The 10,928-nt window shown below is 56.6% G+C and overlaps 2 protein-coding genes across 4 annotated transcripts; one reads left to right on the top strand and one right to left on the bottom strand.

The window, feature by feature from the left end:
* Positions 1-37: 37 nt before the first annotated feature.
* On the bottom strand, positions 38-1,370 carry LOC117639250 (ribonuclease H2 subunit C). 3 transcript variants are annotated; one of them, XM_034374739.1, is made up of 4 exons: positions 1,158-1,370; positions 765-997; positions 601-680; positions 38-337 (listed from the first exon to the last, which is right to left on the bottom strand). In XM_034374739.1, exons 1-3 carry the CDS (start codon positions 1,309-1,311, stop codon positions 648-650), a joined length of 420 nt encoding a protein of 139 aa, XP_034230630.1. In that variant the 5' UTR covers positions 1,312-1,370; the 3' UTR covers positions 38-337; positions 601-647. The 3 variants fall into 3 exon arrangements, with proteins under 3 accessions (XP_034230630.1, XP_034230629.1, XP_034230628.1); XM_034374738.1 differs by lacking the exon at positions 38-337 and adding an exon at positions 365-449; XM_034374737.1 differs by lacking the exon at positions 38-337 and having other exon boundaries at positions 365-680; positions 1,158-1,369.
* A 6,852-nt stretch (positions 1,371-8,222) lies between these two features.
* Positions 8,223-10,086, top strand: LOC117639609 (transcription factor SOX-14-like). The gene has a single exon (XM_034375448.1). The coding sequence runs from the start codon at positions 8,356-8,358 to the stop codon at positions 9,565-9,567; it is 1,212 nt and encodes a 403-aa protein (XP_034231339.1). The 5' UTR covers positions 8,223-8,355; the 3' UTR covers positions 9,568-10,086.
* Positions 10,087-10,928: the final 842 nt, after the last annotated feature.

The following is a 10,928-nucleotide window of genomic DNA, read 5'->3' on the forward strand; positions in this document are numbered from 1 at the left end:
AATGCCTTTGAAGCAAGAACAAATCAAACCTATTGCATTGCCTTGATGCCATGTTGTCCCAGGTGAAGTTTGTCATTTCATGGAAGACTTGCAACTCAAATACTCAAATCCTGTACTGCCTTCATTGAGAATGTCTACCCTCCATTCACTTGTTCCCAAAAATGACCCCCGATTGTATCAGTCAGTATGTATTAGACACACAATGAACCTAGTCTTAAACACTATCTTCTTATGTCTTTTGTACTAGAGACCGCAAGGTAACCAACTCATGTTCTCCTCCACTTTTATTTTTTGTATAACGCCGGACTTAATCTTGCAGCTTTTCTTCCAAGAGCTCCTTTGGAAAATAAATCCTGTTGTGAGATTCTGCTTTTGACTTAATATCCTGTTTATTACAACCATTATAATGAAATTGCCATTCCATGGGCTTCTCAGCACAAAATTAAGGACTGAACAGAAAGAAACATTATGCCAATGACAAATTGAAATTAAATCTAATATAGTGAGGAATGTACCAAAGAAATGATGCGAGAGGAATCACCATTCAATGCTTTACAAGGTACGAAGGGTATTTGCAAAATAAATAATAATGACACTTACAAAATCACATGGGGTAAGACTTGAACTCTACTTTGAGATCTACTGCCTCAGTCTTTTGAACTGTCCACTGGAGCATGTATCTGAAATGAGAAAGTAGCAAATATTTAATAAATTAGTGTATCACAACATTCAGAAACAATTTCCTGATTTATTTATTTACTTACAGCTTCTGCTATATCAATCCAATCCAGAGCGCTGATAAAAGCGTCGTTGGCTGAGGGCATTTTGTCCCAGTTCCAGTAGGTTATTTTATCAAACACATGAGACACATGTAAAGTACGATCAATATTTTCTACTAGTGGTTGTTTTGTCTCTTGAACGACTAAACCTTTGTACCCAGAAGGCATGACAATGTCTTTACCTAACAAGGGGCGTCCTCGAAATGATGCTTTTTTGTCTGGCAATGAATGAAACAAATGAAATAAAATATAAAACTCCCAAAAGCAATAACATTCACGTAGTTCAGAGCAGCGTTTTAATTTCAAGCCATCAAATTTGAATGGGTGATAAGTAAATAAATGACTCAAAGTTAGGTTACATGGTCCTTAAAAACTTACATTTAGGATCACTTTCGAGTGGAATTGGCTTGAAATACGACGACACATTCGCAGGACCATCAGACTTAATCCGGCAAGGCATGTAATGCACGGTGGGCTGATCCTCAGCAGGAGTTTCAGCGATTTTGGCACTGATGTTCAGTTGGATCGCCATGATCGTGTTTTGACTTCGTCTGCTGTTCAGCCGTGTATCCACTTCCCGCCGGAACGGACGATGGTGCCAACCTCACGGAAGGAGAGAGGGTGGGTAGAGTCTCCCGCGCGCGGAGTAGCGACGAGTCTGGGGTGCCGGTGGTGTCGAATGGGATGCCTACCCTCCGGGCGTGGTCTGTGAAAAGACAGGAAAAGGTGCTAAAGGATTATTTCATGATTTCCCCATTCCTCCGCCAAAGAAAACGTGTCCTCGCGCTTTATTTTTGCCTCTTTTCAGGCTCCGTGCGGCGAAATACGTTGGGGAATGCGAAAGAGAGAACCCTCGAGAGCAGGGAGGTGGGATAGCGAGAACCCTGGCGATACTCTATGCACAAGAGACCGCGAGGCAAAGAGTCACTTGTGCACGCAGTATCGCCGCTCCGGAGTGATTTCTCTTCAAACTCGGCCGAGCGTAAATTTGTGTCCGAGAAACCACTTGAGGCGTTGCAGAGCGGTGGGATGGTGATGCTGCGGTCCAGCCTCTCAAGTTCAAAGTGCACTGACGCGGCGCCGTCGTAGGCAACCCGAGGCGCGCCTGTTCCATTTTTGCCTACCGCTCCTGGGGTTCTGTGGGCCTTTATCTCACGCAAAGACACGAAAACAAGAATTCCGAAACATCCGTTTCCCGTCTTCCTGCCCCCGGAAAGTCCCCCGGTCCTGCCCGCGCGGTGGCCATTGTAGCAACGGACTGCTTTTGCCCCTTTTGACCGCAGTCAGTCCGATGGCGCGCCCGCCGCTGCCGTGAGGCTGCACTCGAGGGGCGGGCCGACCGACCGCGGACCGCGAGCCACGAACGCCCACCAAGTACTTTGGCAACCCTCGGGCACCCTCGGGGTGCTGAGGCTGATTCCGAGCCTGCTGGAATGGCTGCAGGGCGCGGGGCCCCAAGCCATTCACCGGGTAGGGGGTCAGCCCTGCACCGCCACGCCGCGCCCTGCGCTGGCGCCGTGCTTGCCCTGCGGGCCCTACGCCCCGCCCTTCACCCGAGGCACCGTTTCCCCCATTTTGGCCGTTCCTTCCTCTCGAATATTCGTCGGATTGTATGCGCTCCGCCTGGATCCGCCCCCGCGCGCTGCCGCGCCACTAAATGCTGCTTATATTGTCGACTTCCGCAATTGTTGTGCGCCATGACTGCCCCGACTGCCATGGCTGTCGCGATTGTGCCCCAGCAGCCCCGGGACTCGAGCTGGGCTGCCTCCCAGCGGCGCTTTCGTCACTCTGTCTCTCTCGCACTCGTGGGCGGTCCCGCAGGGCTCCGAGGGGTGCGAGAGAGACAGACAGAAGGCCCGCCTGCACCGGGAAGTAAGCAGCGGGCGGAGGGCGCGGGCCTTGCCTTTTCGCTGCGAATGTGGAGCGAGCGGAACACTGCCGCCAGATCTGGCCATCGCCGCAGACGCCATTCTGGTCGGGGAATTTGTGTGCGGCCTGACTGCGGCCCGGGAGCAGCCTTTGTCCGTCATCCTGATTGTCTTCCGTTTTCCGGCTGCGATTTGCTGTTTATTTCGACAAGGCGCAGCACTGCATTGCCCCGGGCCGGGGCCCGCGCTCGGCTTATTGGCTGCTTTGGCAGGCAGAGGCCCTCGCCCACCCTCGCGCAGACTAACTCCGAGAGTCATTTTCATGGTTCTGTCTCTCTCTCTCTCACACACACTCATGCGTGAGAGACAGAGCGACCAAGACGACTCTCGGAATCAGTCTGCGGCCCTGCCGTTGTTTTGACTGGTTTCCACGGATGGGCCGAACAGCGGAGGTTGCTCGGCTCTTTCATACGTTCGGCGAAACGATGAGGGTAGCTAGAGGCGGCGTGGTCCGACCGACCCGGCCGGACCCGCCCGGACCAACCCGTGGAGAAATGCAGGGAAGTCTCTCCGAGCAAGGTGCGTCAGCCTGCAACCCACACAACGCGCGTAGGTAGGCAACCCACCCACACAACGCGCGTACACGGCAAAAGTACCGCCTGGGATTCCCAGGCGCATCATGGGGAAAAGGGCCTATTTTCCAGGCACCGCCTGGGAATCCCAGGCGGTACTTTTGCCGTGTAGGTAGGCAACCCACACAACGCCTGCGCAGGTAGGCTTTAGGCTGTACACAACGCCGGTGTACGTAGGCAACCCACCTAACGCCTGCCGAAGTGGGCAACCCGCCTAGGTAGGCAACCCATCAAACGCCTGCGTTTATATAGGCAACCGAACTGACTCAACGGGGGAAATGGCAGCGGAAACGTGCCAAAGTTCCGTTGTTTGTCCAGACAGAAACACTGCAAGGGCGAGGGAGGGAAGGCGCCGCCGCGCACGTAAGTCGAGAGCGAAATATTAATTAGGAATCGCTGAATGGCTGACGCGCTGTTGCGTAACTCAGCCCCGCATTTGCAATCCACCTGCTGGCTGACTCCGGCACCACACAGTGGGCCAGAAGACCGGTGGAGGCGGCCAAAACTCTGCGTTTTGAGCTCCAGAGTCGCTAAGCAGGACTCGAACCGAACGTGTGGCCCCTCCAATGGATTGCTCTCCGAACGAGGAATCCATTGGTGGGGTCACACGTTCGATTCTAGCCCTGTTTAGCGACAATGGAGCTCAAAACGCGTCCAGAGTTTTGGCCGCTTCCACCGGTCTTCTGGCCCACTGTGCACCACTGCCTTCGTCGCTCTGTCTCTCTCGCGCTCACAGGGCTGCCCGTAGGAGTGCGAGAGAGACGTCGTCGTTGGAAACCGCCAAAGATGGTTCAGTCAGCAAGTCGCTCACAGTTTCGTGACAGTTTCGTTTCCACTCCCGATACACAATAAACAAAATAAAAAGGGCCGAAATTAAACTGGCGTCTCCCCCTGGCCCTTTCTCCTCCCAACCTGCTGTCTGCTGTCCCGCGGGGCCCGGCCCGGCCCGGGGTCTGCCTGGTCGCTTATCTCGGAAAGAGCGCGCCACCAGCGCCACCGCCGCGGTGTCACCACGTCGCTCTGTCTCTCTCGCACTCGGGGGCCGTCCCGTTCGGGTGCGAGAGAGACAGAGCGACGAGAGCGCTCCTCGGAGGCAGTCCGCCGGCTTCCTCCCCTCCTGAGTCCTGAGCAGCCCGAAGCAGCCCCGCGCCGCACGGCAAGCCAGGCTGCCAAGCCTCGGCACACAATACCGGAGTCGATGATGCAAATATTCCAGCACAATGCGAACCGGCGACACGTGTAGCCACAAGAGGCCACCATGTTCTGTGCCGAACACACTGGTGGTTGTCAATAACCCCTTACTCACGCACGCACACACACGCGCGCACACACTCGCACGCAGACCCCAGCGGGCCGCGCGAGAGCACACAGAAGCTGCAGGGGCAGTTATATCGGGTCGCGACCGTGTGACTGTAGTAGTACGTACACGACGGACTAACTACGGTGCGGCGTATTGCAACAAGACCATCAAATTTTAGATTCTTGGTCCAGTGTATTGGCGCCCACTGGCTCTGCGTTTTGTGCATTAAGTTTCCCTCCCAGCACCGGCCGCATGGAGTCGCATAGAGTCAGTACCTTCTAACGGGTAAACAACTTCAGGAAGAAACTTTAGAGCTGCTTTGAGCCCACTGATAAGAACTGTAACTCACATATTAGTGTTGTTGCTGTTGCTGTTTTTCTTGCTTCTGTGTTGTTGTTTTTGTTGTTGTTGCTTTTGTTGGATAGGTTTGCCGTGAAGGAAGCGCGCTGTGGACACACGCACACACAAGGCGCGCGCACGCACGTACTTCGCACACCCGCACAACCCACAAGTACATTACATAAATCGTTGCGGGTCATCACGAAGCCATTTGGCGATGATACGGTGTGGAGTCCTTCCTTCCTCCTTATTTTTTTCCCGTCCGCCCCGCCCCGCCCCGCCCCGCCCCGCCCCGCCCCGCCATCTGACAAGAGGGAAGCCCCTCGTAAAAGCTCAGCTCGCATCAACCTCTAACCCCCTGGCTGGCCGCGGGGCGCGCGGGGCGGGCGCAAAGGCGCGGCGGGCGCTCCAGTAAATACACTGGAAATCTCTATTCAACGCGACAATATATCACTTCATCTCGCGACCACTTTGGCCACCATTGTGGGAGACATTTCCAGAAGTTGCTGCCGGGGTGTGGGGCGGTGGGGCGGGCGGTGGCGGGGCGGGGGGGCGGGGGGGGGCGGGGTGGGGTGGGGCGGGGCGGGGCGGGGCGGGGTGGCGAAGGGGTGACGCCGAAGGGGAAGAAGCCCCGGCGACGGCGACGACGGGGGCCTCGAGATGGACGCGCCAAGTGTCGACCAACTTGTTAAATCTGTTGGCCTGAGCGCGCCTGGCTACCCGGAAGGCTGGAAGCGGCAAACTGGAAACCCCTGCACTGGAATCCTGGAGAGAGGCGCGGCGATTCGACTATACTTGTTGAGTGCGCAAGTCTATCTATGCGCACGTGCAGTATACTCGGAAACACGACAGAACAACGCCCGCGCGCGCGGCACGCCACCAGGAGCCTGATTCCGAACACGTCGCTCTGTCTCTCTCGCACCCCAGCGACGGGGATCCTGAGTGCGAGAGAGACAGAGCGACGGGGCCAACAACGGGGCGCTAATGAAAGCGATGCGACGGAGCGACGCGGTGCACCGGCATGGGCGAGGGCGTGGGCGGCAAGGAAGCGGGTAACTGCGGCTCGGCGCAGCGCAGTTACCAGAGTTTCCGGTCGACGTTTTCCGATGCGCCGCGGCGCGGCACGGCGCGCGGTCGCACTATAATGCCACCGCGATCTCGCGAACTGGCATTGAAAAAGCTTCTTCTGTCGCGGCGATGGCAGCGGATGGCCGCGGATGGCTGGACGGACGGCAGGGTCATTTGTACCACGCTATGACGGCAACAACATCAGCCTGCTCGCCATAACGACATGAGCCCATGTGGACCACAATGTCACCACAATGGCGCCAGAATGGCCTAAATGGCATTAACGGTGGAGGCGAAAAGTGAAAACCAGTGTTGTTGAACGACGCCAGGGACAGACAGCCAGGCAGACAGACAGGCAGCAGACAGACGGATGGACGGGATGGACGGACACGCGAGCTCGCCGGAGCGGTGGGACGCCGTCGCGGACAGGCAGCGTGAACCCCGTGTAGGCAGGCAACCCACCGCAGCCCCGGCGCGAGGGTTGCCTATCGCCTCCCGCACGGGGCTGAAACCGCTGAAACGCACGACTGGACGCACCGCATTCCCGCACCACAGTGGGGAAGACCGGTGGGGGCGGCCGAAATCCCGGACGCGTTTTGAGTTCCAGAGTCGCTAAATGGGACTCGAACCAACCGTGTGACCCCACCAATGGATTGCTCTCCGAACGAGGAATCCAATGGTGGGGTCACACGTTCGGTTCGAGTCCTGTTTAGCGACTTTGGAGCTCAAAACGCGCCCATTAGAGTTTTGGCCACATGGTCTCACGGCCCGCTGTGCGCACGTCCCTCGCGCATGCACACTTTTTCGCCAAAAAAGCGGAGTCTGTTGCAGCGCGTCGTCTGCTCGGCGGCGCGCAAAGCAAGGAGTCACACGGCAAGGCAGGCAGGGCGCGCGACACTAACTGTGTAACTTTGGCGTAACTGAACAGTTTCCAGGGATGCGTTTCCAAGTCCTGTTTTCAAGTGGCGTCGCGAAGAAGTGGCTGCTCGGGCTGCGAGACGAGGCGCAGGCAAACTTCCAGGCGAACTCAGCGGACTGTTTCCGGATGGTCTGTTTCGCCGCTCTGTCTCTCTCGCACCTGAACGGGATGCCCGGTGGGTGCGAGAGAGACAGAGCGACGAAAACGACTCTCGGAATCAGTCTGCAGAGCGGGCGCGACGCGCGGAAAGACGTACGTCCGCACAATGCGGAGGGAACGAGGAAACGCGAAACGCAAAGGTCAAATTCGGATAAGGCGCGGATTTCCTTTTTTCAGCCAATTAAAACAGTGCAGTGACGCGGGCGGAGCACGAGCCCGGAAATCGAGAGAGAGAGAGAGAGAGAGAGAGAGAGAGAGAGAGAGAGAGAGAGAGAGAGAGAGAGAGAGAGAGAGAGAGAGAGAGAGAGAGAGAGAGAGCAAAAGGGAAACCACACAATCACCCACGCCTCTTTCGATTTTAATCCGCGGATGATTTTGGGGGCGAGACGACGTGAGCGATTCTTGACGAGTCGTTTCGTCGCCCCGTCTCTCTTGCACGCCCCGCGGGCGCGAGAGAGACAGACTGACAGCGTGCACAGCGTCGTGTGTCCAATGTTGTGGTGCATGGCCATCGTCAAGGCCGCGTTGCCATGGAACAAGTGACGAGCGAGGAGTGCAGGGGCTCGCGGCCCTCGCGGCCCGCGCTCGCGTGTGGCGCAATGCATTTTTTAAAAACTTTATCCCTCTCGGCGGGTAAACATACAATTACTTTGCATGACAAAGAGCAACCTGTACGGCGGACAAGTGCTCCTCGCGACGGCCCGCCTGGAAGCACGCTGGAAGCACGCTGGAAGCCTGAAGGGCCGAGCAGTCCCGCGCAGCCATGGTGCGCCACCGCGGACCTGGCCTGCACCGCGTTCGAAGGCAAAGAGTGCGTTTTATCCGCCCTCTTTCTCTCTTTCTCGCACTGGCGACAAAGTCAAATGGCATGTGACAGAGACAGAGCCAACTCAAGTGCCGTTTCCGAATGGCCTGTTGTGTTGGTAGTTCGGCGGCGAGTCGTCCGGAGCGCGGCGCGCTGCCTTCGCGTCGCCTCGCGCGCCCGTGGCGGCGCGCGGTGCCGTGGAGGGGGAACGGCCAATGGGAGCGCGAGGCGGGGACTGGGCGGGAGCACACTCATTGGGCGGGCCGGTGGTGGGGGAGCCGCGTGGAGGGGGCGGCCTCCGGGATCCCTCCCGTCCCGGACCCCGGACCCTTCTTCTTCTCCCTCCGGCCAGGATCAGTCTGCAGCCAGCCACTGCGCGGTGAGGATTGCAGTGCCAGTGCAGTTCACTTAGTGTTGTTGTTGTGCCGTGGATGCACATCGTGCGCGTGTTGTGTGTGTGTTGTTGTTGTTGATTCGCGCGCTACCATGTCGACGGCCAGCTTGACCATGCAGCAGCACCAGTACGGCTACCACCAGATGCCGCACCACCAGGCCATGGACTTTATGATGCACCACCACATGTCGCCCATGTCGAGCAGCGTCAGCCCGGACTCCATGGTGGACGTGAAGCCCATGCTGTCGCCGCCGCAGCCGTCCTCGCCGGAGATGTCTCCGCCGCCCATGCCGATGTCCCGCCAGATGTCCCCCGCCGCGCAGATGCCCCGGCAGGTGTCCCCGCAGCCGCAGATGAGCCTGAGCCCCAGCCAGCCGTCCCCGCAGGGCGGCTCCCCCGGCGCGGCCGCCACGCCCGGCACCCCCGGCTCCGAGCACATCAAGCGGCCCATGAACGCCTTCATGGTGTGGTCGCGCATCCAGCGCCGCAAGATCGCCCTCGAGCACCCCAAGATGCACAACTCGGAGATCTCCAAGCGGCTGGGCGCCGAGTGGAAGTTGCTGTCCGAGACCGAGAAGAGGCCCTTCATCGACGAGGCCAAGCGGCTGCGCACCGTGCACATGAAGGAGCACCCCGACTACAAGTACCGGCCGCGCCGCAAGCCGAAGACCGCCTCGCAGCACCAGCTGGCCGGGCAGGCGCTGGGCCAGGCCCTGGGCAAGGGCATGCCCCCGGGCATGACTGCCGGCGCGGGCGGCGGCTTCCCCAGCTTCCCGCTGCCGCCGTACTTCGCGTCCTCGCCGGCCGCCGCGCACCCGCACCACCCGCTGGACATGGGGCTCACCGGCATCCCGCCCTACTTCGGCTCGGCCTTCGACCCCATGCACTTCTCGAAGCTGATGCAGCAGCAGCAGCACCAGCAGCACCAGCAGCAGCCCGCCGCCACGGCCGCGGGCAGGGAGAGTCCCCAAGGCGCCGCCGCCGCCGTCAGCTCCCTGTACTCGTCGCTGTACCACCACAACCCCAGCGTCACCACCACCATGGCCTCCACCATGGCCTCCACCATGGCGTCCTCCATGGCCTCGTCCATGGCCTCGTCCATGGCCTCCATGGGGCAGCCCAAGTCGCTGTCCGCGCTGTTCCCGCCGCACCTGTCCATGTTCGGGCACGGCCACGTCGGCCATGTCGGCCACGGCCAGCACAGCCCCGGCTCCAGCCCCGGCGAAGGCAGCCCCCTCGGCTTCCCTTCCGGCGCGCACCTCGACCTCGACCAGCTGCGGAGACCAGTGCCCGTGCACTACTAAGTGCCAGTGAGAGTGATAGTGACTGTGATGTTGGTGTGAGTGTTGTGATCTCAGCAGCAGCGTTGTGGCCAAAGACTGCCAGTCTCCTGTATTGCCGGTCATATTGTTGATGTACAAATTAGATTTTTTTCCTTTTGTTAGTGTTGTAGGTGAAAATGTTATCAGTACAGAGTTGTGCCATGGTGAAAGTGCCTGACGGATGGAAGTGCGCCCAGTGGATTACAAGCGCCGGTACATTTGGTTGGACAGATAAGCTTCGAGTTTAGGAACGAGAACACTTGGCATTCCTGTGTCATTGTCATTGTGTCATTCTCTGTGTATTCTTTTGTTGAATGTTTGCGAAGGTGGCGATTGAGTATATGTGATATAGCTGTAGTGTTCTCACTAAGTTAATTGTAATCTGCATCTTATTTCAGCTCAAAGATTCCTATTCTTATTAAATAATACTTGTAAGGCTATTATATTGCGTTGTCCTGTGCGTTGCGGATGAGTTGTTAATAAACGTCTGTTTTATATTAATTTCAAGTTTCTTATTCACACAAAATCCTTTTCCGCAAGAAAAAAATCAAATGAACGAAAAACAGAAAGAACCAAATTGAAAAAAAGTGCAATGGATGAGAAAAATAGTTTGAATAATCGATAGAATTCTACACACTGCCAAAATTATGATGAAAGAGAAATGAATGAATGAAAGAGAAAAAAAAGTTGATTCACTAAAATGATTTCAATGATAACATTTCTACTGTATGCTACACAAAAAATATAAAATAAAACTGGATTTCAGTCATTCTGAATGAAAAAACAATCGTGGAGAGTTCCAAGATTCGAATCGTCGAAGGTTGAATCCACGAGCCTTGTTTTAACGAATTCTGACTCAAACACCTGGCAAGTTCTTGAGAGCCAAATGAATGCCCACAGTGCACAATTTTCACATTCACGCTTTTCAATTCTCAACGGACCTCAACCGAAAGGGGAGGAGAAAAAAAGTCAGTTTGTCAAAAAGTACTCCAGACGTCTCATTACAAAGCCCCTGCGGCTGCAGCCAAGTAAAAAAAGAAAAAGAAAATTAAAAAAAAATTCTCACGCCGTCGTAATTTGGTTCGGTGTTTACCGTTCTCTAAACGCCGCCTTATGATCGGTCCGCTGCGATTGAGAGATTGAGAGGTTGGGTCGGCGCGCCGACGCCTACACTTGTTCCGCCATCCACGACATCATTACTCACTTAATTCGCGCAAGGCTTCCTGGACGGCCAAGAGGGCGAGGCTCGCGAGGGGGCACGAGTGGCCACCACACTCTCGTTCCGTCTCTCTCGCACTCATGGGGCGTCCCGTGTGGGTGCGAGAGAGACAGAGCGACGAAAA

Source organism: Thrips palmi, unplaced genomic scaffold (genome assembly GCF_012932325.1).
Source record: "Thrips palmi isolate BJ-2018 unplaced genomic scaffold, TpBJ-2018v1 HiC_scaffold_11, whole genome shotgun sequence".
Classification (NCBI taxonomy): domain Eukaryota; kingdom Metazoa; phylum Arthropoda; class Insecta; order Thysanoptera; family Thripidae; genus Thrips; species Thrips palmi.